The sequence below is a fragment of the Lampetra fluviatilis genome, chromosome 26, assembly GCF_964198595.1.
Source record: "Lampetra fluviatilis chromosome 26, kcLamFluv1.1, whole genome shotgun sequence".
NCBI classification, from domain to species: domain Eukaryota; kingdom Metazoa; phylum Chordata; class Hyperoartia; order Petromyzontiformes; family Petromyzontidae; genus Lampetra; species Lampetra fluviatilis.
Genome location: NC_136300.1, coordinates 9,200,518 through 9,227,341, shown reverse-complemented (window position 1 = coordinate 9,227,341; position 26,824 = coordinate 9,200,518). Strand labels below are relative to the sequence as shown.

At 45.9% G+C, this 26,824-nt stretch overlaps 1 protein-coding gene across 2 annotated transcripts in view; it reads right to left on the bottom strand.

Annotated features, from left to right (window-relative positions):
• The window catches only part of XRN1 (5'-3' exoribonuclease 1), a 39,864-nt gene that overhangs the window by 7,475 nt on the left and 5,565 nt on the right, over positions 1-26,824 (bottom strand). For both annotated transcript variants that reach the window (XM_078868691.1, XM_078868692.1), the window contains exons 6-33: positions 25,512-25,622; positions 24,919-25,004; positions 23,901-23,988; positions 23,097-23,265; positions 21,794-21,861; positions 20,396-20,470; positions 19,831-19,924; positions 19,243-19,336; positions 16,289-16,378; positions 14,745-14,901; positions 13,924-14,043; positions 13,272-13,381; positions 12,272-12,389; positions 11,690-11,782; positions 10,897-11,000; positions 9,580-9,681; positions 8,685-8,847; positions 7,734-7,847; positions 7,126-7,224; positions 6,611-6,726; positions 6,013-6,159; positions 4,872-4,961; positions 4,239-4,374; positions 3,682-3,738; positions 2,733-2,865; positions 1,517-1,586; positions 890-1,133; positions 458-517 (exon numbers count right to left, since the gene is read on the bottom strand). In XM_078868691.1, coding sequence (XP_078724817.1) covers positions 458-517; positions 890-1,133; positions 1,517-1,586; positions 2,733-2,865; positions 3,682-3,738; positions 4,239-4,374; positions 4,872-4,961; positions 6,013-6,159; positions 6,611-6,726; positions 7,126-7,224; positions 7,734-7,847; positions 8,685-8,847; positions 9,580-9,681; positions 10,897-11,000; positions 11,690-11,782; positions 12,272-12,389; positions 13,272-13,381; positions 13,924-14,043; positions 14,745-14,901; positions 16,289-16,378; positions 19,243-19,336; positions 19,831-19,924; positions 20,396-20,470; positions 21,794-21,861; positions 23,097-23,265; positions 23,901-23,988; positions 24,919-25,004; positions 25,512-25,622 — 3,108 coding nt within the window. The remainder of the gene's footprint in view (positions 1-457; positions 518-889; positions 1,134-1,516; positions 1,587-2,732; positions 2,866-3,681; positions 3,739-4,238; positions 4,375-4,871; positions 4,962-6,012; positions 6,160-6,610; positions 6,727-7,125; positions 7,225-7,733; positions 7,848-8,684; positions 8,848-9,579; positions 9,682-10,896; positions 11,001-11,689; positions 11,783-12,271; positions 12,390-13,271; positions 13,382-13,923; positions 14,044-14,744; positions 14,902-16,288; positions 16,379-19,242; positions 19,337-19,830; positions 19,925-20,395; positions 20,471-21,793; positions 21,862-23,096; positions 23,266-23,900; positions 23,989-24,918; positions 25,005-25,511; positions 25,623-26,824) is intronic.

The following is a 26,824-nucleotide window of genomic DNA, read 5'->3' as shown; positions in this document are numbered from 1 at the left end:
AGCATGGTTGTCTGGGGGTAGCAGAGGAGAAACGGCAACCTTCCACTGAGCAAAGGTTGACTGGGGGTTTCTACAAGTGGAGAGTGTGTGGAGGAGAGTAGAGTGAGATGAGAGAGGTAGGAGAGCACATGCGATGTAGTGCGAGGGAAGAGATGTGTTGTGACCTGCAATGTGGTGATTGCATCCCGTGTGGGTGGAGGAATCAATAAGTGAAGGTCAGAGGAACAGTACCCATGGTAGTCGAGACAAAAGAGTGATTGGGAGAGGACTGACTGCCGGCGAGTGACTGGAGTGAATAAGGGAGCGCTGGAACATGAACCAACATGACTGCGTCACGTTGAGTATACATTACAATCAACTCATTCTAATTGTCTTATCTGTTACTGGTTCCCTCTCCTCTGTATGCGAGACTGGTGGACGTCGCAAGTGTATATAAACGTGTCTATCTGCTTCTTACATTGGTGTTGTTCCCAGGTTTACTATCTTGCAGCTTTTCCCAAAGGGATACGAATCCATCCTGCATCAATACCAAGCACGCAGCAGATTGCGAGTTGTGAGGTGGTAACGATTGCGATGACGAACACAAGGATCAACAGTGCACTCAAGGCAAACACACATGTACATCATTTAATCCCAGTTCTAAAATACCCAACTGACGATCAAATGAATTGCATTACAGGGCAAACGATAACTTAGAGATTAACATTGTTGTGGAAAGTAACCCCAATACTGTTGCGCACAAGCAGCATTGGTTGGCTTGCTATTTCCGTCCACTGTGCACACTTACGCATGCTAACATTTACGGGGTTAAAACCAATCACAATTAAACAGGGAACCGTTTAGCGCAGCACAACTTAACGTCGTCGACAAACAAACGAGGAAACGTTACGTTTGTTGGCAGAAACGGCGAGGTGGGCGAGTGGTTGAGTCTTCCCGCGGAGGTGAGCACTGCCAGCGGCTGATTGGTTGGGGTTTTGCGGGGGCCTCGAAAGTCGTTTCCAACGTGCAGCAGCTGCGGTGCCGTGGCCAGCTTGCCCACGTTGGGGCCCAGCAGCTCAAACGAGCCACGCGTGCCGTGCGACAGGTTCACGAGGGCCGACGGAGGTAGGCGGTACGCGCGGCCCGACGTGCACCTGGCGAGGGGGACGCAGCAGCGATACCATCCGTGACTTGAGGGATGTTGAAAACAAGTGGCTCAACGGAGGCCCGAAAGGCCCAATGTGTCACAGCACATTAACGAATGGCGCATTCAAAGTTGTAATTGGTAACAGTTAACACGTCTATGAAGTGAGAAAGGTTATTATGAGAGCTTGGGAGGATAGTTGATGGGGAGAAAATTCATATCGGTGAGTGTTGGATCATTAATCACCCCGACTGCTGCTTTACGTTTAATCATACTGAATACCTTGAGTTACGAACTGTGAGCTCCACTACAGCTATGCCAACTGATCACATAAGAGACGCACACGAACACTCAAAGTACTACGCACGCGTGAGCACATTCAATGCGTCTCACCTTATGGTCAGACCTCCAACAAACTCTTCATCAAACAAGACTTCGTAGAGGATGTCTGCTTCACGTTCAGCTAGGAAAAAAACACCAATTAGTCTGTAGCGTCCACGTTGTGTGCAGCAAAACTCTCGTCGATAACAGGAGCAGGGGCGGTACATAGGCGAGGATTTGTGGAGAGGTCAACGTTGATGCCTAGTGTACACAGGATGGATACCGGGTGGACACCGGGTGGACACCGAGTCTGCGTTCATGTGAAGTGGCCACCGAAACAGAGCCGGTCAGCAACGCGCGTCAATTATTGACTTCCTGCTCAAATGAGCGGTGCTCATTTTCCTGTTCACAGCCCTGAGCCAGTGGCGGAAATTCCACATTCCTATGCCGGGGGCAGAGTCTCTGCCTGTAAAGTAGTATCTGTTTTATCAGCTGCAGAGCGATGATGGGTTGAGTGAACCCCAAAAACAGGATTTGAACTTGACAACCTGCTGATTACGAATTTCTCACTGTAACTCTGAGCCACCCGGGCCAGTGAAGCTCACATGAAGGTGTTTACCTGATGATGCAAAGGAATCGAGAACGAATGTTCACGGCTTCCTTAACACGGCAGTGAAAGATCCATGCATAATGCTGCACAAGAATCTACAACGCTGCGTATGCTGCGCAATGCGGTTCAATTACAGTAAGGTAAATTAATATTCCTCGTGTTATCTATGGGACCTTTTTTGCCAGCATCAAAAATTATGAAAAATAAGAATACCGTTGACCCTTTCTGGCAATAAAACAGGAGGTGTTAAGATGTTCAAACACCAAATAGACACCTTTTGCAAGGCATCAAGTCTGCATGAACCACACGTACTTGTGACAAAACATGCAAAAATCATCCTCTGATAATATATGCATTGTCCTTGAAACTGATTGGCCTACACCAGAGACAGCCTTCTTTAAGGCCTAGTCTCACCAGTGTTCTACGTGGTCCATCCTTACAACCCTGTTATTTTTGCCACGATGGGTTTTCTCTTCAGTTACATTTATGAATTACTGCAGTCCTATTTCTACGAGGTCGGCAGGAGATGGCAGTGCAGCAAGTGGGTACACGAGTGCATCTGTGTGGACATCTGAGCATTATCCCCACACCCAAAAACCTAATTCGACGAGTCTTTAGACGCGAGTGAGGGCTTCATGGATTACTAAACGACACGTGGATCACGACTGGCGGTCTCACCACCGTGAATGCCGATCAAGGTTCCCCTCAAGCCGAGCGGCACCGAGAAGCTCTCGCGGACGTTCACCACTCGGTCGAACAGCTGGAACTTGGCCTGCGGGTCTGGGATCACGTAGCCCAGCGACTCCTCGGGCTGCAATGCACGACCGCCGCCACAACAGACGCCGCGGTTTTCATGCCAAGTCGCGCGCCGACAGAACGCATACACGCACACATGCACGCACGTACGCACTCAGCAGCCACGCTACACACAGAACCCGATGAACACAATAGCTCACGCAAGCATCGTTCGGGCCTGTTTAGGTCTCCGAGTGATCTTAAGCAACAGGCTGGAGCGATTCACAAGTGGCCACTTCATCGCCACGTGTGACGTTCCTACTCCATGACCGTGCAATGTAGATACTGGCCATGCACCTCCCGTGTGGTGACAAGGAGAGGCAACGAGAGCGAATTGCAGTGCTTGAAGAAGAGACAGAATGAGTCGTTGACAGTGCCTTGTTGAATACATTTCTATTGCGCTTATTCACAAAAAAAAAGCCTCAGAGCCTCAAGACTTTCATGGTAGGACGGCGATGTTGCTGGGTGTGTACTCCCAATTGGGTAATTTGCAGGTCATTTTTCAGCATTTTAATGTTTTGGACAATACCAGTTACACTGTGTAAGTTTTTTTTTTATTTGTGGGAGAAAGGAGATCCATGCAGAACAGGGGGAGGACAATACACACTCCACGTATAAAGGCGCCCAAGTCGAGAATTAAACCTCGGACCTTCTTGCAGTGAGACACGAAGTTTTTACCCGTGCACCCCTACCACCACAATAAATAATCTACAAAATAAAAAATGCATTTAGTAATGCATTTTAATAATGCATTTAGTCATGCATTTAGTAATGATGTGGATACAGTGCACACACGTGAACCACGGGACATGCGAGGTGTGATGCCACTCACCCGGAACAACAGATGCGGCTTCACACTGATTTTTACTTTTTTCTTGTTTTTCATAGCCTGACAACAAAATATTACAGCACACTATTTCACACATCACAAGACATAAACACTCAATCATCGTGTTGTCATTGTTGGATAATTGTATCATTTTATATTTACTGCACTCACAACACTTTTTCTTTACCTAATCACTCACCGATTGGCTCAGCTAGAGGATAAAATCCCCTTCCGCCATGATGTGGGGATTTTGAGTGCCTTATTCTCAGTTGCGGCTCGGCAGGCTGGATGATAGTCAAGGCTGCGTTATAGATTACAAATGTTTGTATACACGTGTTTGCTGCACACACCGCACACCCTTGCAAATGAGATATTCCTTCTCATGGGATATTCAAGACAAAACAATTCCACTAAAAATAAAAACTATTTAGCGTCTGAGGCTGACAGAAGCGTCCTTTCATGGTGAAGTGCTTCAAAACAAGATATCGTGCAGATCACCATTAATTCCATGATAAAGATTAAGAAAATAATTTGCACAGTGGCGGGAGCGGCACACGGACCTTGTGGGCATCCATCTCCTGCTCGAGGCGCTCGACCACGCCGGCGTCGAGGACCTGCGTGTCGCAGGACGAGCGCGATGCGCTGGACGCGGGCAGCGACTTCAGCCAATCGAGCACCTCGTGCACGCGCTCCGAGCTGCATGCGCAGACACGGGGCGGCACATGCGCGGGACAACCACCTCTCTCTATGCTGGGTTCCGTTGAATAAGGGGTGTGGAATGTCATTTTGGTGTGTGCTTCAACACCGCCTCTTGCAAGGCCCTTCGTACGGGGCGGTGACGTGGCCCAGCGGAGGCTCGTTCGTCGCTTAGTGCTGAAGTTGATGGTTCAAATCTAGCAGCCCGCCCTGGTTAATATTATGGGGTGTATGAACCGTGCAATAAGCGGTCTCTGCTTCTTCACAGTGGATGTTAAAGATCCCGTGACGCCATTCAAAAAGAGTGGACAGGTGTTACGGTCGAAATATCACTTTCCAAATTTATCAAATTTGATTTGAGGTTTCCTGGGCAAACTAGCGCGATGGTAAGGCATGCATCTCACCAAAGGAAGCATTGCAATACCACTGTTGTCGGTGTAGGCAAGCGATGCGACGTTTGTCACACAATGGGGAAAGCAGTAATGGGTTCAGATTACCTGTTCTCTTCTTCAGACGACCATATTTCATCCTCGTAAAACATGTCACTCTGCGAGTTGCTTGCCAAATATTTGAAAAACTCTGGAAATCTGTAATGGGAAAAAAAAACAAGTTTCATTGAGAAAGCACATTTCCACACAAACCTAACAATCGTCTGTTCACTCTACCCTTGTTAACCAAAAGAAATGCTTCAAAGCGAATATTCGGCGCAATGCTAAATGTCCCAGCTGCAGTTCGCTTGGATACAAGGTTACGGTGTAGAATTCCCAAACAACAAAGTCACGTAGAAGGGAAATAATAAAACGAAAACATAACCCCACCCAGCTTAAAATACGCTGCCAAGCTTAGCAGTGTTCATTAGGACGCTGTCTTTCCGACAGCTCTGTTCTTCACCTGAAGATGGCTGCTTGCGTTGTGGCGGAAACGTCGTAAGAATTTTATGTTTTATTTTTATTATTGTATTATTTCCCTTCTACGTGACTTTACCGAAAGAACCAAGAATATGAATCCCTGCAGTCATGAAAGCTTTAAATCGAAATTTAAGGAGACTCTCTTCATGCTCCGTGTTGGCAGTTGCTGTCGAGTCGTTTTAAAAATTGTATTCACGTCGATTGCATCCACACGACAGCAACAAGAGAAATGACTGCTCATCTGGGCTACTTAAACTCCAGTCTTATCTCCAAAGAAGCCGATCGTTTTAACTACACTACAAACTACACTCGATGAAAAATCTACGGAACCAACACAACTCATATGCACTGTCACCTGACAATTGCACAGCACACCAGACATTTATTCGATTAAGTCCATTCAAAATTTGACTTTCTTTCAGAGAATAAAAAAAAATATTCATAAATTAAAAGTAGCCAGGCGCAAATTACAAAGGGGAACAGCCAAAGCTTTGGCATTTGGTGATGTCACGGTGGGTACTCCCAACGACTTCACGCGTCTTCTGTGCTTCGCGTACAGTAAAGAGCGCACAACACAACAAATATTCACTTCGTGCCAGACTCCACTTTACAGGCGTCGTCCCCTCCGAGCCTGCTGAAGAAGCTGGGCACACAGGGCTCTGTGTGCGCGCTGAGCTCACGAGAGCAGAAGCAGCAGCGGCGGCGGTCTCTCTCTCTCTTCACACTTTACCTCTCGACGTACTGGCCGAGCAGCAACTCCGTCGCGGCTGAGTAGAGCCACTCGTTTTCGACGCGCTTCGTGTAACCGGACACCTCCTCGTTTTTTCTGTTGAATTTGAGATTGAGCCCCAGGTTGCATTTCTGATCCCCCTTGGGGCTGTAAAACACACACAACACACGTGCTAAATTAACTCGGACCGATGGCATCGATGTAAGCACCAATGTGTGATAAAGACCACTATAAATAACTTATGCCTGTCTAAATATGGTGGCTCCTGGGTGCAAGGTTTATATGTGTAGCAAATGGTTTACTGCAGCACCAGTAGGGTAGGACTAGAAGTGTTTTTGTAAATAAACATTGACGATTGCTTGTGTTGCGATCGAAACGTCGCGATCTATTATTTTTCTACCTACGTGACTTTACCGAAAGAACCAAAGAGTATTAAAACTAAATCAAGTTAAAATTCGAATTAGTCACGGAAAAGTATTTCTTTGTCTTAAAATAGCATCACAAATGCCAAAGCCCGAAGCCAAACACATTGATATTTCCCAATGTATTATATCACACAAGTAAATGTATCTTTTGCAGATAGTGCAAGCTCAATTACCATTTCCTGGAGCCTTTGGCGACGAGTAGCGTGCCCGTGATACGCGAGAGCACGTGCCCCGATATTGCCAGGCGGTTGGCGAGCACGTAGCCTGGGCTGTAGCGCACCGCAAACCTCTGCACGGGGAGGCGAGGGCAACCCCGGGGCCAGACACAATCAGCACCAGTAAAAGCACTGCCACACACCAATACTTTAGCAACACTTAAAGGCGTAGGTTTTTTGCAGATAAAAATTATGATTCACGATCGTTTTTATTGGATTAGGCTACGTAATCATCTGGCCAAACCGGTGTCATAAGACCCTCCATCACATGACATAGCCACACAAACTAAATTGTCATGGGTAATTTTTCATGCTGGATTTTATGCAATCTGTACTTGACCTCACCAAAAAACTATTATGAATTACATCACATACACCCCACCCCCACAATTAACAACATTCAAATGCCCTCAACCACTGCAAAAGCACTGCTAGGGTAGAGTGCAGCAATGGTTGTGAGCCAGGTCACTCACGTGCTGGTTCTGAATGACCTGTTGCAGGTTGGGCTCGTACGGGACGGTGAACATCACTCGAATTCGCCCCTCAGGGATGATGTCGGACGAATCCAAAATCTGGGTTGAGAGACAAACACGAGGAAGCAAAAGACGACATTTGGCATGAAATTAGAACGCACCAGGACTCGGCAGCGTCACGGTTTCAGATACAGTGCAAGATACAGTGCAAGCTTGTTGTATGTGGGCGGAAAAACCGTATCCTGTATAAAGCGGGTTCATTGGGGGACCCCAAAATATCCCTCTGCTTTTGAAGCAGAGCAACGCTCACTTGTTGTCAGCTGCATCTCCACGCCGCACAGAAACGTCTCCGTTTAGTTGTCGTCACGTGTACGAGCGTTTAGCATCGAGTTGAAATGATAATGATTTGTGTCGTAAACGCTTGTACACGTGAAGATTTACTTTGGAGGATAACACGACAAAAAAATTACTGGACCCAATTATGTGGCTTAACCCAAGAGAGAAAGTGTTTGAAAATGCCCAGGTCAGCAGCACAGCATGAATTCTATGGCAGGGTTTTTACGGTTCCCTCAGTAGCAAGCCAGACGTGGTGCGAATGTGAAACGTACCTCGCCCTGGCAGCCATAGTGAGGGGTGCCTAGCATGAACACCGTGGAGTTGAGCGGGAAGATCTCCTCCAAGGTCTTGCTGTGGCTAGCAGCAACTTCGGGTGTGCAAATATCCTGGAGAAGAGACAGGGACACACACACACATTGGCCATGTTTCAAGTGTGAAAGTTATTTTGTTGAACCAGATGAGACCTCTGGAGACCAGGATAGTTTAATTTGCAAGAATGACTGACCTGGGTCACCAATATCACCAAAGCAATGACATAAAAACAAGTAGAACAAAGCAAATACAAATCAGAGCAAAAACAACAAAACGTAAATTAGAATCGAGTTGAAATGATAATTATTTGTGTCGTAAACGCTTGTACATGCGAAGATTTACTTTGGAGGATAACACGGCAAAACATTGACCGGACCCAATTATGTGGCTTAACCCAAGAGCGAAAATGTTTGAAAATGCCCAAGTCAGCTGCACAGCATGAATTCTATGGCAGGGTTTTTGCGGTTCCCTCAGTAGCAAGCAATAAATTAGAATTAAAACAACCAAATTGAAATTATCGGAGCAAAAACAATCACGTGACAGAAGAAATATAAAACAGTGTAGAAACATAAACAATACAACAGACAAGCCGAGGCTTACCTGGGCAAAACAAGTATAATATTAAAATAACATAAACGCATCCAATATTGTAATATAGATTACATGTTTGGGTTCGGCCATGTAACGATCTACAAACATCGTATCTAATTGCTACATTTGGCTGTGATGTACCAGTGAGCTGGAACAGTAACACTTGGCGCGATAAACGCTTGTACGCATCATAAATAATCTCGGCTACGTCGGGTGGTGGAGGGCTCCAACGACACAAAACAGGCAGGATGACGTGGCCCAATCCCCCAAAACTGGATATGAACCGAGGGTAATAATGTCACCGAGAATAGGTGACGGACCTTGAGTGAGGTGTGCAGCATGAAGGGGGAGGCGTTGGCGGCCCACTGGCGCTGCAGAGTGGCGCAGCCACGCTGCGTGAACACGTAGCGGCGAGAGACGAGTGGGTGCGCGTACAGCACGCACCCCGAGGTGGCCACCACCACGCCCTTCCTGTTCATGTATCTACGCAACAAACAATCGAAAATGCAAAGTGTCAGGTTTAGTACATTTCATACGCATGCTGTCATTCTTAAAGGGCATGGCTATCACAAAGGAAGGCCGTGCTTGTGTCTTAACTTGTCGCCTCCACTCCCCCTACCCCACACCCCCACCCTCCCTGTCTCTCCTCCCTGGCTCCTCCCCCCCCTTCTCTTGCCTATATGGCCTCTTGTTGCAAGAGCCCTTTTGCCCACTTCAGCAATTGTTTCTTGCTGTGGTTGTCCCACCTGATGAGGGACACTTGTGTTGCGCCCGAAACGTCGTGATTTAATTTATTTTATTTTATACCTACGTGACTTTACCGAAAGAACCAAAGAGGAAGGCGCTTAAGTTTCAGACAGTTTGTGCCCTACAATTTTCCAATGACACCACGGGATCTTTAACGTCCACCGTGAAGTAGACGGCGCATATTTACTGGTAAATACACCTGCAGTATTAACCAGGGCCGGCCTGCCAAACTCAAACCACAGGTCTCTGCAATGAGTGGCAAACGTGCAACCGCTGGGCCATGTCACTGCCCATGTTACCAACAAAGCCAACGCGTATAGAGATCAGGTCACCTGCAGAGAGAACACATGGCACAGAGGCATGTCTCTGCCAGCACAATCGCGTGCTTGCTCAATGTCTACCAAACAATACAAGGTAATGCCAAGCGTTGAAACGTGATGTTCAGTGATGGCGAGCATGGAAACGTACTGTTCAGTGATGGCGAGCATATCTTTCCGCACATTTTTCTCCTCTTCTTTAGAAAGCTGCACCCTCTTGATATCCACTGCACCCTCCCCTTGCACACTCAGCCTGTACACACACAGTGGAGGGAATGACGTTAATGGCACGACAACCACAACAGCAGAATGGCTAACTTTTGCATGTGTAGTGGGTAATAAACTGGAGGAAGCTTATTACAACACCAACAGACTACAACACAAAGGGGTAACGGCCCCTTCCACCCGATACTCTATGTAGGGAGTCCCCTGGACAAGCTCGCCTCTGACTGGCTATCACTACGCCTACACTGCTGGGGCTTGAGTCTTCTCTTGAGTCTTCACTGGTTATAATCTGGAGCTCTCACTGGTACGAGCTCGAGCCGACCCGAGCCAGGGGTTCGGCTCTGCCCATTGGGCTCTTCTCTTCAGGGCTCCAGGTGAGGCTCTTCGGTCTACGGCCGGACGAAGACCGAGCTGGACCCCTCGGGGAGCTGGCTTTTATACTGGGTCCCGGGTCACTCCGCCCATGGCCACGCCTCCCTTCCAAGGGCCTGGAGAATGACCTCATCCCCCAGCCCCCTGCCTGGGGTCTGGGGTCCCGACCGTTGGTCACGATGTTACCCCCCAGGGATTTCCTCGGGCCAACAGCCCCTCATCACTATTAAGCCGGTCCGGCCTCTCTGCTGCTCCCTACTGGCACGAGCTAGTACTGCCGGCTATGAGTAGTGGCGATCATGGTAAACCATGCCACTACACATGTATGTTGAACTTCTTTCAAACCCTAAGTAGCCAACTATGCTAATCGTATGTGCAGGGAAGGACAATGTAAAAGCAGTTCTCAATAGGATAATTTCCAAAACTGCATTGGAGAAATAAAGGAATCTAAACGTAAATGGAGACTATGTTAAATATTTCAGGTTTTCTGATGAGACATGTAGCAACCAATGGATACAAAGCACAAAAGTTTGACTCGAAAACATAAGTGAGTGTCTGTTTTGATCTACATATCAGGTAAAACTCACCGAATAAAAACTTCATTTTTTATACTCTGACATGGTGACATGTCACCAGAATGGATGGTGGACATGGGTAATAATCGAGTGGGGCAGGGAAGGAATGGAAACCGTCCGGGATTACGTCGACCGAGGAGATGGAGTGATTACAGCAGTCCATGTGAAGGTGCTGGGCAGGTTGTTGCGTCAGAGACGTGAGAGGTTGCAGCGGCTTGGGGAATCCGTCATCCCGCAGTGGATAGATCGTGGCTGATGATGGTGATGGGGGATGCAGCATGCCTTCTCGTTCTTACTTGATTTTGAAGTCTGCCACCGCAATGACCAGCGCCTCCTCCAGATGAGGCCAGTTCACAAACACGGGGCGACCAAGCAAGGTGGCAGCCAGCTCCTCCGTCGCCTGCGACACAGCGTACACAACCGTCACCCACTCCACCACCGCAACGCCTCTCATGCCTCGCAGCAACCGATTCAGAGCTGATTTTTGGGTATAGGTGACGTCATGATCTCACCAAATCTGTGTTGATAAGACTGTGCCTGTCACCAGACACGAACTAATGAAATTATCACTTGTACCAATGCACCAATTACTAATATGAGCCGAAAAAATTACCAATGGCGCATTAAACACTTGTGCACATTACAATTGCATTTGTTTGGCTGTGTCAGGTGGTGGAGAGTCTTACAACACTCAGACTGCCATTCGCCTCGACTAACCATCACATCTCACGTGCACATGGGCACCAGCTATCGAGACTGTCTGGGGTCAGGCTCAACGGACGTTTTAGCCCCCTGATGCACCGTCCATGTCCGCCATGTGACTGCGGAGCTACTCAAGAGCTGCCCATGTTGTTGAGGACTGCCCCTTGCATATCGACCTCTGATAGCGGACGCAATCGGTCAACAATTAAATTTTGCGCATGCAAGGACACGTGCGTTACCAAGTGGTTCTCACGATCAAATTCCGCTGCCCAAAAGCACGCGCACCACCCTACTTTTGCTCTGTTAAATATAAAGTAAATTTACATTCGGGACAATCATTAATAAACTTTCATAAAAGTACCATTTTAAATGTATTCGGTATATTACCATTTCGTTGTTCTTGGGCAATACTTCGAGGATGATGCTCTCTCCTCTGCTTTTGTGCTGGAACACCGTGACGCCGGCCTTCTTGAAGTAGAACTGCCGACAAAGCCAAGAGAAGCAGTGATTGCCTTTACAGCTCAGTGCAGGCGACTGGCAATTTCCTTTTGGATGGATTTATTACCGGGTACTGAGCCATAAGGCATAACATGCAACCATTTGCAAGGGTACGTATTGTTATTCTGCACGTAATTTTGTGTCAGACATTTAAATAATCTTGTGACACAGCCAATAAAGTAAAGTGGTCACATGGGTAAACATGCCAATTGTGTTTTTTTTTTTTGCAAAACCGGATTTTTTAAAGAAAGTAACATTCACAATCTTACACTTGACGTTTCACTGGAAATTACATCCGGCATGATCAGGCGTTAACAAAAGCTCAGCTCCACTTACACTCAATTTGGATTACACAGAGCTACATTGTTCCCTGCTAGACATCCTACTGAAACTCCGCGTCGATGCAACAGCCCCGCGCTGTAAGAATGGCGTGAATACCAATTGCACTCAATTGTTCATCACTATTATTACCTTGTGTGGGATTTGCTTGAGGGTGGGAAAGCCCGGGTAGAAGAGGGTGGGGGTGGAGTATTCCGTCTGCGGTTTCCTGGTCTTCACGTGCCAGGCGTCCATGGGCACCTCAACGCACCTGGTACCAAGGAATGACCCCATCACACCAGGTGTTAGGCCGTCAACGAAAAATACCACCAACTCGTCCGCAAGTTACGACAGGACCGCAATCAATTAGTTTGAATGCAGAGAAAAGTCCACGTGATTTCCCCTGCTCAAATAGGCATTGAGGTGGTGCTCATCTTCTGTTTACAGACCTGAGCCAGTGGTGGAAAGTGCACATTTCTATGGCGAGGGTATGTCTATCCATAAGACAACCACTGCAGACTTTGCCGCAAAGTGGAACTATTCGTTTACAACCCCTGAGGAAGGGTTGATGGGCCGAGTCAACCCCCATCAGGCTTTGCATTTGCAACCTTCTGGTTGCGTGGTGCTCGCTCACCCGCCTAGCCAGCTGGCCAGTATCCGTGAGGGTTACACTCGTACAGCCATTTTCTTTCCTATTTGCCTGAACAATAAGTGGTTGCATTTGTGGCTGAAAATTTACTTCCTGTTTTAACTCACATTAAGGATTTAAATGAGTTGAGACTATTAGCACATGTTAAGTGTGGGCGGAAGATAGTTTCATGGTGCAGTGGTAATTTTTTAAGATCAGAATCGTAAATACCAGAAAGGAAAGCCTTGAAACTTCTATGGCGAGGTGTATAAAACGATTATATTCACATCTGTGCCGGCGCCTGGGTCTTCCCAGTTCTATCGTGTAACTACTCTACCCTGCCGCAGAGTGCTGTCTGCAGTATCTCATATACAAGACCAAGTATTTTGTTATTCCAGTATAGGGTCACAGAGCTTAGGAAAGTGTTAACAAAAAAACTGTGCTCGTAAAAAGATGTGTGAATATATTATTTACTTTGTTTAAGTGTATTCGCACACACTACCCCCGTGTACACGGCTGTCTCACCTGGGCGTTCTGCTGGACAGGTACTCCAGACACGCCGAGTGAACGTTCCTCTGGCGTTCCTCCTCCGTCAGGAGGTGCTCGCACGACTTCATGGCTTCCAGGAGACGTTTCTAGGGGACAGCAACATCGTTGTGATGTGCTACATGAATAAACCACTTGGGAAGAGGGGGCCAACTTACCGCGCTAAAACCACATGTAATCTTGATTGGAAGCTTTCGTGACTGCAGGAATCCATACTCTATGGTTCTTTCGGTAAAGTCACGTAGTTATAAAATAAAAAAAAGAAACATTTTATTTTATACCTACGTGACTTTACCGAAAGAACCAGAGAGTACCACATGTAATGTTACTGGACTTCAACAAAGCAACAAGAAAAGAAGTCTGTGGCCTTTGAGTACACAGAGGTTCTTCGATATTTCATGGCAGAACAGGGAAAGCAACTTGGATGATTGAAAAAGATCTGGAGCGGAGGTTGACATTGGTGCAACACAACATGAAGTGAGCATGTGGATAACGGTGATGTAACTGTACAAGTGTATAAACCCCTACAGTGCACGTGTTGGCTGTGTCCTGCACGGTTTATATACGTGCACGCATGCGTCTTTGCGTTCCTCGCAGAATGCACGGTTATGTACGGTGTACACGGTCTCACCTCGCAGATGAAGGGCACCAGCACCACGGCCTCCCACTCGTGCTGCTTGCCATTGAGATCTGTGTTGAAATCTTTAGGGTAGAAATCGTGCAGCGGAGATGTCTCATCCGACACAAGGCTCTGAGGAGGAACATTCAAAACGATCAGAATTAGGTTCAACGTAGAAATTGTGTCAAGCATCAATTCTGAGAAGCTTCTTTGGTTTAACACAGAGGTGTGTAGCATTGCCTTATCCAGCCCACAAGCTCAACAGATCTGAATGTTGAGAAAATGTGGCCATCCCAAAAACAGGCAGCAGTGACACAAAGATGACTGCGGGCTGGTGTCGTGCCCTCTGTAGGAAGCCCCCTTTCATCCACGCTGCAGTGGATACCAAGAGATATCAGGAAACAATGGGCTCTTCATTACCAAGGTATTCCGTGCCCCAGCCTCACAAGACAATGGTAATTCACTCACAAAATATGGCTCAAATTCATAAAAAGTGGCTTACACAACACATTACGAAAGCAGGCTCTGCGTGCGTCTTCTTTTTATTTTATTATCCTTCCGTTATGGCGTGCTGCAGAGATAACCAACTGCGTTTGGAACAGCAGCAACAGTTCTAAAGTGAAGTCTGGGTTCTGTAACCGTTTGACGGCTCTGGCTGCGAGCTGGTGAAATGCATCAGTGCCGCCGTTCCATGGCCTTGATGGGCAGCAGTTGACCGTGTGCTCGGGTGTTCTTTTTCCACTCCACCGTCGCAGGCAGACACTCGTGAACACAGGCAGACACTCGTGAACACGCAGGCCAGCACAGAGGCACGATAGCACCCCAATACACACCTGGTAGGCTTGTGGCAACAGTTGTTTGCTCAGAGAAGGCAGCACAGCTAGGAGTTGTTGATAGGGCAAGAAGGGCTGGCCCAGATTTAACTTAAGTTCCAGCTTTGAAATTCCACGCACGTCGGACACAAACGGGGCGTAGTGGTAGGGATAGAACCTGAATGTGTAATCACAACCAAAAAACACAGCAAAAGCAAATGACCATCGCTGGCTGGTAACAATCACAATTATAGACTGAAATGGATTTAATATACTTGCAAAACAATGTCCATATCGATTAAATACATTTATGAATATGACTTGTCAGCACATGTGAACAGCCTTACCTTTCCACTGACAGTGATCCCAGCACTAAACTCACACAATTAAAATGCAATACTTTGAAAGGTATTATGTACTTTAATTATGAAAAACCAAGGCTCAGCAATAGGGCAAGTGGCGTAATCATCGTAAGGTTGTGAGTTAAAATCCTGGTTGGGCACTGACTCAGCTCACAATCCCTCGGGGGTCCATAAAATGATTGCCACTTTGTGGGGAAGCCAGCTGTGTTTGTTCTGTGGACACGTGCCCACCCCCCAATAGACATGTGGAAGAGCTTAATACCACCACCCATTATATCATGGGACCTTTTGCCAGTATCACAGTATGAAAATTAACAATAGGTTCAATTCTTTCTGGCAATAAAACAGGTGTTAAGATGTTCAAACACCAAATATAAACCTTTTGCAAGGAATCAAGTCTGCATTAACCACACGTACTTGTGTTGAACATGCAAACAAACATGCTCTGCTAATATATGTGTAGTGACATAGAATGAGCTATGTAGCAGCATAGCGCTGGCTGCAGGTGGGGAAGGGGATCTGTGGTTTACAGCAGCCCTGATGTCAGCAGGCCACGTGATACACCAGATGGGATATCTGGGGGAAAGATTACAGAAGGGGCACATGGGGGAAGCCTGGGAGCCCGTTAGTAGGTTCTAGAGAGAGGGCGTAGCCGGGGCGGAGCGAGGCCACGCTGGGAGCATAAAAGGGGGCCCTGAGCGAGAGCTCGGGGCTGTCGTTTGGAGTGGGATCCCCGCCGTGCTGTTGAAGATCGTCGCCATCGTCTCGTCGCCATCGTCGCTGTCGTCTTCACTCGACATTGCGCTGCTCGACGGTAGTTGGCCGTCTCGGTTCAGCGCCGTCAGTGTTAGACGGCTAGCGTGTGTATAGGCGAGCGACCCGCGTAGAGTTGTGTATAAACGAGCGACAGAAGAGTGTGTACCAGCGTAGGGTGTGTATTGTGCAAAGGGTGCTCGGTTAAATAAAAGTGCCTCCAAGTCTTAGCGTCTCCGAGTCAAGTCACTACATATGCATTGTCTTTAAAACTGATTGGCCGACACCAGAGACAGCCTTCTATCTGTTTTCTGTTGTTGCAAAATTTATATATTTGGTGTTTGAACATCTTAACACCTGTTTTATTGGCAGAAAGGGTAAAACCTATTCTTGTTTTTCATACCATCCATTATCTTCCTGAAGACAAAACAAATAAACACACTCACTCACCATCCCCATGATGCCACACCGTTGTAGTAATAATGCAGGATCCACTGAATGGCTTCCACATAACACAGAGCTTGTTTCGCCAAAAAATCGCTGTGAAAATACGTTCAAAATAAAATAAAACGTTCAACAAGTTTATTCGTGCAAGATTGCGAATGTGTCAATGCGCAGCTGACGGCTCAAGGTTTTACTTGAAATGTAACATCACCCCTACTCACAGGGGTATCAAAGCACTGTACAAAAAAATTTAAAGATCACTCATGTCATCGTCTGCTGGATTAAGGCTTTCCCAAGCTATCGGTATCCCTCAGTATTGTGATGCAACAATGCACCCAGCTCCTGCACGCAGCCTTAGTTCATCGCTCCACCTCGTTGCCAACTAAACCTAAGAGCTGCGGCCCTGCCATGGGTTGGTCACGCCACCGCTGGTTGGGAAGGCCCTCCACTCGAATGAACTCTGGAGTAGACTTTGGTCGACTATTTCCACATTGACTTGATAGGTTGAAAGAGGTGGGCATAGCCACACTTTAGCCCACCACACATCACCTGCCAATCGAATAGCTCTGGTTCTACCCATTTATACTGCTGAATGGACAGAGGCCAGGGAAATTTTTTTAATCAATTTTAAGAAAATTTCCCCATTGGTAATAAGAATATTTTTCATGATAAAGATTTTTTGGGTTAGATCGCGTTATTTTTATGAATGTGTCGTAACCCTCCACCACCCGACACGGCCAAACAGTAAACAAGTAAACCCGTAAAAACAAAGTTTTTCACTATAAATCCTTTATATGCGTGGCGGCTAGAGTCTTCTCGTCCTCTGGCTTGAGATGGCTGCCACCTATGGGTCAGATGATTGTCTGCCAGTATTAAGCAATTGGTAATTAAATATTTAATTTGTTTTCCCTAAACAGTGTTAAATTTTGGAAAAAAATTTTCACGAAAATTAATTGTCACACACAACGAGTCTGTGTGGAAAATGTCAGCTCGATTGGATCACGGGAAGTGGGTTAAAAAACGAGCGAAAGATTTGCATGGTCCTAAGCAAGCAAGCGAACTTAATATAAAGGATTTAAAAATATATTCGTCTGTGGAGGACGCGGGGATCGATCCCGCGACCTTTGACATGGGAAGCGAGGGCGCTACCAACTGCGCTACTCCACCACGGCCTGTGGAGGGGTTACGCTCTGGGCTCCTAGACTGTGACGTTCAGCCAAAGCCATGAATGAGTTGTATTTGCATAAATGTAAAATACATTTTTTTTGCCTAAAAAGTGTAACATTTTTGAATTTTTTTTTTCACGAACATTAATTGTCTCGCACAACGAGTCTGTGTGGAAAATGTCAGCTTGATTGGATCACGGGAAGTGGGTTAAAAAACGACCGAAAGATTTGCACGGTCGTAAGCAAGCAATCAAGCACGCAAGCAAGCACGCACGCAAGCAAGCAAGCAAGCGAGCTTAATATAAATGATTTAATAAAAATATATTCGCCTGTGGAGGACGCGGGGATCGATCCCGCGACCTTTGGCATGGGAAGCGAGGGCGCTACCAACTGCGCTACTCCGCCACGGCCTGTGGAGGGGTTACGCTCTGGGCTCCTACACTGTGACGTTCATCCAAAGCCATGAATGAGTTGTATTTGAATAAATGTAAAATAATTTTTTTTTGCCTAAAAAGTGTAAAAATTAAAAAAAAAATTTTTACGAACATTAATTGTCTCGCACAACGAGTCTGTGTGGAAAATGTCAGCTCGATTGGATCACGGGAAGTGGGTTAAAAAACGAGCGAAAGATTTGCACGGTCCTAAGCAAGCAAGCAAGCACGCAAGCGAACTTAATATAAAGGATTTAAAAAGTGTCACGTTTACAAAGACAAATAGTTCACTACTTTAGCCCACCGGTGTGTTGAAGAGTGAATCAACATTATTTAAAATTTAGAGTACGACGTTTCGCTGGTAATTACATCCAGCATCATCAGGCAATTTGCCCTCTACTGCGAAATCTTTATTTAGACTAGAGGAATCCGATAAGCTATGAAGCTCTTTTTCACAGATGTTTAAACAGCTGTGCAGGTTCACTCTGGTGCTGTAAGAATGAAGTTGAAGATGGATACAGGGAAACACCTCCTCTCCTCCTCTGCTCAAATTAATCTAAAAACAATGGTGTACCATCACTTCCTCTCGGCAAAGTCGAGAGGGAATCTACCGATTGACGACTGCTCTTCATCTTATATTACACCACCGATTCCCAACCATCCCGAGCCGTGCACACCACTGTCAACCCGTAAGACATGTCCACGGACCACCATGCAGTAATACATCCGGTGCTTTGTGAACAAATTAGTATTGCCACAGTTCTGTGGACTCCTTGCCACGGCCTTGAGTATCACGGGTTGGGAACCAGTCTTTTGCCATGCTCCAGTTTTATTAAATATTATTCCAAGTTTCTTACGAAATATACTCCACATTGAATATCAAAATATATCTATGGCTATATTTAAATATATATATAATTAAGGCATTTGCACATTTGGCCAATGACAATAACACAAAACTGAGAACATAAAACTAACAATTGTATGGTGCGGTAGTAATGCTTGTGCCTCATAGCAAGAAGAGACTGGGTACGATTCCCGACACGGGTGCCTTTCAGTGTGGAGTGTCGATGTTTTCCCCCTGTTCTTCATGGAGTTTCCCTGGGTTCTACAGTTCCCTCCCATAACTAAAAACATACAATGTAACTGGTATTGGATATCCTAGTGCCGAAAAAATACCTGAAAATTACTCAATTTGGATCACAAATAGTAACATCACCCTCTACTGCGAAAAACTTGGAAGGCAGTACCCCACCTGAGAGAGTCTTGACACTTTCCTGGGTGAACAAAACGTCGACAACAACACAAAATAAAAACCAACTGGTGCCAGTGCAATGTGCTGCGTGCCAGTGGGGACACTCACTCAGTGACAGCTTCCACCTCCATCTTGGTCATGTAGTAATTCCGCTTGTAATGCGCAAATTCCAACTCAAACAGCTCATCCCTTTCCCTGTCCTCTGCAATGCATCGCGGAACACAGTGTGCGATTGAAACCACATTCACCGACGTTGCCAACTTACAGCGTAAACTACGAGCGCAACGCCTACGCATCTCTAGAATCCAACAAGTACAACGCACACGACGAGACGCAGGGTCGAGGGCAGCGGTTCTCAACTGGCACGGCAAGCATCGCTCCACGCTTCTTTGAGCACTTTTCACTTTTCGTTTTGTCTTGTTGTTAATGCCCATGTTTTTGATCCATATGAAATAGCAGGTAGTACACAAGGATTCAAAACGATCTTCTTTAAGCAGATGGGTATGTTGCTTTTAATTAGTTTAGTTCATCTTTCCAGAAGCATTTCCACCTGCTCTCGTCCTCGTTATGTCATGTACTGTATTTGATTTTGGCCTGCCTCAAATACCCTTAGCGTACACAACATGATGTGAGACTGGGTCGGGTTTTTGTTACACAAGACGCACTGCACGCGCGCCCACAACGCGCTCATCGCACCTGGAATCTGTGAGGCACTGACTCCGTCCCTCGCCGGAGGATTTCCCATCCCCATATGAACCTCCGGAGGAAGCCGAGACACATCATCCTTCTCCTGTGAAGACACAATGCACGTGACCAAATGAAAATACCTTGTGACTATAAAGCGTGCGGATACTATAAGGAAGAGGAGGATGTTATGGGAGTGCAGTGGTCCAGTTGGAATGGTATTCGACAGAGCGCAATACGGGCACTTGTCAAAACACCAGGCACGTTTCCCGTACTTTTCACAGGAGCGCCAGTGAATGGGTTTCATCCCGGCACTTCCACATTTACATTTCCCCCACTGAACGTGAGTATAGAGCATTACAATGTTGTTACAGCTGCTAACTTACACATTAAATGGTGGCCAAGGTAAAAGCAGAACTAACATTTTAAACTTTTACATTTTTTTCGGGCTTGCATGAATAGGATGTGTGTTTTAACGGAATACATAGTTTGACCAGTGAAAGTTTACCAAGCCTATAACAGGGGAAAAGACAAATGCGTTATTTACAAGTGAACAAAAAATGACCAACATCTTTACCTTCTCTCTGTTTCCAGTTTTTCCTTCAAACCATTTCAGATCAACGTAGACTTCATTGAAGTGCTCTCGGTCAAACTAGAAGAAACAAGACGCGCAATGTCTTCGCTTTGAAGCACAACGGTAAAATGCACGTCTGCAAACACAACGCCATACCATTCTTTATTTTATTACTTTGTTCGATTAAGATGGGCCATTCGTGAAATGATGTTGAACAACATTTTATATAACGGTATAGAAGACGTAATGGCTAATTTCCTCAGACGTTGCATATTTGAAACCAATCTCCAAAGTCTGCTGTAACAGTATTCCACCTTGTGACTTTTGGTCTTTCCCTTCGGTGCCATTCTAGTACCGGTCTCACGACCTGCCCCCTCCACACCTGGCACCCCCCTCACAGCCCCTCTTGCTGGTTATGAACACAATGCTTTCTTGCTGCGTTTTATCCCAAACTTTCACGTTTCTAACCATAACCTGCATGGCACCTTTTTAACTCTTGCTATACTCACAGGTGCCCCCATCCACAGCATGCGATGCACGGTGCACGCAAATATACCAACACCCGCCGTTCGCCACTAAGTGATGGTGACGTCACCATGGTTCCTGTGCTTGGCCAGGTCACTTAGAGGCCACGTGAAGTATCGAAGACTCGCTGATAGGAAGTCATGGGACAGACCCAGGTGCCATGGGCGGACTGACCGAGATGACTGACAGATGCACTAGCTGTACCCCCTACTGCGCACGCATATCAAAGATCCCCCGTATAGCCTTAACAGACTGTAGGGGCAAGTGCTGTTAGCGAGCACCTATGAAGGCCGGCATGGCACACGAGGGGGTGGGTGGCCAACACCACGCACGGCCGCCTTTGTCTCCCCAGTGGCGATGTTTACACACCGCACCAGGTACTCATTTGAGGCTGAGTCGACCTAGGGGAGGCCCAGGACCGGTTCAGATCATCGTCACTGATGTTGGCCGTGAGCGGGAATCGAACCCGGGTCGCCAGGTTTGTAGCGCAGCGCGCTAACCGCTACACTATCGTGCATATATACACACACGAATGATGCACCACTGGTCAATAAACCTCACTCGGTGAGTTACGAACGCTAGGGATGCAAACAAGAAACTCGCTCATAAATGTACGAATTTTTTTTCAAGCAATCGCACTTTTTGATCTCGTCCTATAATGGGCGATGTAATCAAACATGCACCCAGTGGATCCCAAACATTGTCCAACGCAAGGGGAGGCTTCGCTCTTTAAATGTTTGAGATGTGATGCAAGGCGTTTTGAGTTGCCAAGGCCTTTAAGCAACACATTGTAAATGCCACTACAATTGCTATTTATGTGTATCTCTCTACGGGGTGCTCTGGCAGCCTCCTAGCATCTCTCCGTGGATACCTTACCTTGGAGAGCGCATCGAGGTACTTTTCAAACCGGGGCAGGTTCAAAATCCCCGATTCGTTGATGTAGCCTGAAGAACAAAGACAGAAAAAACATGAGTATCATGTGTAGCCCCCCCAAATCCAACGAGTATGGGCACTCTGTACCTTCCTCGGTGACTCTGACCCAGCTGTGTACATTCGACATTACGATGGCAGGGATTGGTACCTTGAAAGATCAGTCGCTGTCGACTTCCCAAATATTAAAATTACGATGATTCATAACTGAATTTTTGATTTAAAGCTTTCGTGACTGCAGGGACTCATATTCTTGGTTCTTTCGGTAAAGTCACGTAGAAGGGAAATAATAACATAGTAAAAATATTGTTTTAGATTTTTATTATTTTATTGTTTCCCTTGTACGTGACTTTAGCGAAAGAACCAAGAATATAATTCATAACTACTTTTTAGTTCAGTTCAAGTAATGATCTGGCTAAATTAATGTCATAAGAGCCTCCCCACCACCCAACATAGGCAGTGGTGGTATAACTCAAGCAGCACACACTTTGTAATTAACTTATTCTCATTTACAGAGTACAGCCCGCTAAACAAATGCTGTTGCCTTTAGAGAGCAACCGATCAGCATTGTTGAATTCAAAACAGAGAAGCAAATCAGAGCAAACATTAGAGCGTCCCATTCGTATCATCTATCTTGCATGTGTTGCCTTGTTTGTCCTGGCACATTCACACCGTTGATATAAAGTGACCTTTTTCAAATACCTGCAAACAATTGTACATCCTTATTCTTACGTGCACAATTTACTATTTTCCTTATAGTTCTATTTCATTGTTTTTGCACCAAATGCTACGTGATTCTAGAATTGAAGTTTTCGTGACTGCAAGGATCCATACTCTTTGGTTCTTTCGGTAAAGTCACGTAGGTGAAAATAATGATAAAATAAAAAAGTGAAAACAACTCAATTAAATCACGACGTCAAAGCCATCTCTTTGGCATACCTAAGCAACTGTTTTCGCTGTGGTGGTCCCCACCTGATGAAGGATGCTTGTGTTGCGCCCGAAACGTCGTGATTTCATTTAGTTGTTTTCACTTTTAAATTTTATTTTATTATTTTCACCTACGTGACTTTACCAAAAGAACCAAAGAGTAATTTCTACGTGCTTCTTTCTTGTACTCGTATTTACGTTACCGCATTTGTCATATTGGTGGCCCAGGTAACTGTTGCAAATGTGACGACCCTGATTTCTCCACTGGTTTAACAAAATAAACTTCAACGCAAACAGAGCGAGGCCAGGCTTAGTCAATCACCATCAAGAGTGGGAAGCACTTTGATGTACGTGCGATAGAGCAGTGGAAGTGCATCCTGGGCAATGTGAAGGTTGGGCAGGTTGGGGATGAAGTCGTTCCCAACGAGGAAGCCCATGAGCACCCAGTCATCTATCACGTGCTCCACGCTGAACGGGAAGGGCAGCAATGCCTGTCGCACAAAAAAACACATGAGTGGGCCAACAGAACGGAGCTCGTTGTGCTTAAAATATTCTGGACCGTTACATAGCGCGGCAACAACGCCATGTTAACCTGGAGGTTATCGCAGCCGATATTATGATTGATATTGATTTTTGGGTTAGACTTTGAAATGATCTGGTCATAACTTTGTCTGCACCTCGGATTAGCACGGTTGGCTACGTACGGTGTGGAATAAGTTAAACATACATACATGAGACCCTTCACCACCCAACATAGCCAAAAAATGTAATTGCCACGTGTACAAGAATTTAATGTGGTAACTATTGTTTTGGCTCGTCAGTAAGGTCATAAAATAATTTATCAAAATGTAGCAAAATTTAGTTTTAAAAAGGATTCAACTCACCAGAGAGTTGAAACAATAATAAACGGCGCGCTAAACACTTGTACACATGACAATTCAATTTGTTTGGCGGGCTGCGTTGGATGGTTAACGACAAATATTCGGCCAAGCCATAACGTGGCCTAATCCAAACATCACTGTTATCTTCTCAATAAGACCGCACATATTCACGTAAAAACAGACCTTCACAAGAGAACTCACTGTCTAAGTATCGTTTAACTTTCTGAAAAGTTAGATTTTTTTACCTTCAGCTCTTCGAACTCGTACTGGAGATACTCCCGCATGAGCGAGAGGTGCAGCAGGTGAAAGGTCGTTTCTTCTGGCGCCACGCTCCTGATAAACAACGTGATGAAAAGTATCCACAATCACAACATTTATAAAGAAACAAAATAACATACGCCAATTATTACCTTCACATTCTTTAGCTTTCCAACCAATTAGAGTAGCTGTATCAAGTAGCTGCCAAATGCTACATTTTGCATCAGTAGCTGATCATAAGTCACCATTTTCAAACGTAACTGTGAACAGGTGTGGGGACTTGAGAAGTGGACAATGTGTTCCTCTGGCTTCACATGCTCTACTGCAGTGGCTCTCAGGCTTTTGAAATGAGGGCCTCCCAATCAAGACCACTGGGTCCCCCGGCCCCCCGGTCGCTCCACTCATTAGCGCCTCTTCGTCACCGCATCACCTACTGCGTCAGCTACATGCGTCTCGACTCGTCCGTTACGCGTGACATCACATGGCCAAGACCCGAGATTGAGGGGTTTAACAGAAGGGCTCAGATTCTGAAGTTGACAGCGCATCATCTAGGCATGCATCCACCCGACGAGAGCAATTCGTTCTTGGGTTGTGATGTCCTTCACGTGCCAGTTGCGGTCTTCGACGGTTGTGACTAAGAATTGGCGACTATGCATGCACCAGTAGACACAATGCCAGACGCTATAGGATTTTAATATTCTTGGTTCTTTCGGTAAAGTCACGTAGAAGGGAAATAATAAAATAAAGGGAACTTTATTTTATTATTTCCCTTATATATAAATACTATTTTATTATTTCCCTTCTACGTGACTTTACCGAAATAACCAAGAATATGAATCCCTGCAGTCACGAAAGCTTCAAATAAAAATTTTATAGGATTTTTGTTTACTATTCGTTGGGACCTAAAATACGAATCCGATGTTAATGACAGCATTTAACGAAGTTTTTGAAGGGTCCACACCGGTTATGATGAGCCGAAAGAGGAATAAAATAAACAACACCAACCGTTTCTGCGACTTTTTCCCTCCAAACCGCACTTCTTCACGCAGCAGGGAGAAGTGAGGCTCATGCGAGGTGAGGCCCAGCATGATCTACCAAACACGTTCGGAGACAAAATGTTCTTCTTCACAAGCCGGATTTAACAGGCAAATATTACAATTCCTGCTCGGATTCTTGGTTAGGTCACGTGACGATATGGCAAAATCCGTGTTGCGAGACCCTCCACCACTCGACATAGCCAAGCTAATTAGGCTGTCAGGTCTAAAAGTGTTGAACGCGCTAATTATTACTGTCTCACGTCACCGGTAAGTCGTAAATATATACTTGCTATGTGTAATTCAAATTGAGTAATTTGCATGTTATTTTCAGCACTGGGATGTTTAGCCAATATCAGTTACATTGAATGTGTTTTTAGCGATGGTAGGAAATTGGAGAACCTGGATGAAACCAATGCAGGATGAGGGGAGGGGAGAGAACATACAAACTCCAGAGAGGGGCTTGGGTTGGGAATCGAACCCAGGACCTTCTTGTTGTGATGCACAAGTATGACCACAGCACCACCCAGCCAAGCTAAACGTGACCCAAAACCGAGGACTCACCAGGTCGGCGTCAAGGCCGTAGAGGCAGTGCCGAGTGTTGGGGTCGTGATCGGCCCGGATTTTCTGAGCTCTGATGAACTCCATGATTTTGTGTTCTCCTTCGCCGGGGGTCTGCAAAGGCATTTATGGAGAGTGTTGCCACAGAATACGAATCTTTATTTAGGCTGGAGGAGGAAGCCAAGGAGCTATGAAGCTCTTTTTCACAGATGTCCAGGATGGGCGGGTTGGCGAGTTGCAACAAACAATACAAAAAAAACGATAGGTGTGCAAAATAGAGATAATATAAGCAAGTCACGAAATATAAATAAATAAAGTATATCGGTACAAAATCCTTGCCGATGTTTCAACACAAGGACAATTCTGATAACCGAGCAATTAGATATGTATGACCTTTCATTTGAAACTGCGTCAAGCACCATCAGGACAGAATGCAGGAAGTAAGAAAAACTTAACCGAAACAATAAGTGGTGTGTTAATTCTTTTTACCCATGACAATTTAATTTGTTTGGCTATGTCGGATGGTGGAGGGTTTTACGAAATATATTTGTCTAAATAACTATATGGTCGAACAAAATGTAATGAAACTTAATATTGGCTGCGAAGACCAACTTGTTATACTGAGATTTCAATGTCTGGCCACTTTGTTAAAAAATGTAGAGGCCTTAGCACAAGAGCAGAGACAAATATACATTATACACGCCACTAATTGCCTGTAACGTTAGATTTAAGAATCAATATTAACTGGATGAACTGCTGCACAATTACATTCCTGCCATTTGGATCTGAATACAAGTGAGACAGCTAGTGCACATCTAAGTGAGAAGGCATGCGAGCGAGTGTGAGGGTGAAGTGGGTGAATGAGCGAGTATATGCATGAGCATTGAGTTGGTGAGTGTATGAGTTGATGAGTGAGTGAACTAACAAGTGTGTGAGAATGTGAGTAAATGAGGAAGTACGAGTGTGTGAATGGTGTGGGGGCGCGGGAGTGAAGCGGTTAGCGTGCTGCGCTACAACCCAGAGACCTGAGTTCGATTCCCACTCACGGCCAACATCAGTTGAACCAGTCCTGGACCTCCCCTAGGTTGACTGAGCCTCAAATGACAATCTGGTGTGGTGTGTAAACATCACAACTTGGGAAACAACAACTTGTGGTTACGACCACTCACCTCCTCGTGTGCCGTTCCGGCCTTCATAGGTACTCACTAACAGCAAGTACCTATGCACCTCTAAGTGAAAGATCTAGTGGTCGCCGGTTTGATCTCACCTCTCGGCAGGGCAGTTAAATCAATGGGGAGGGAAAAAAAATTCCCAGG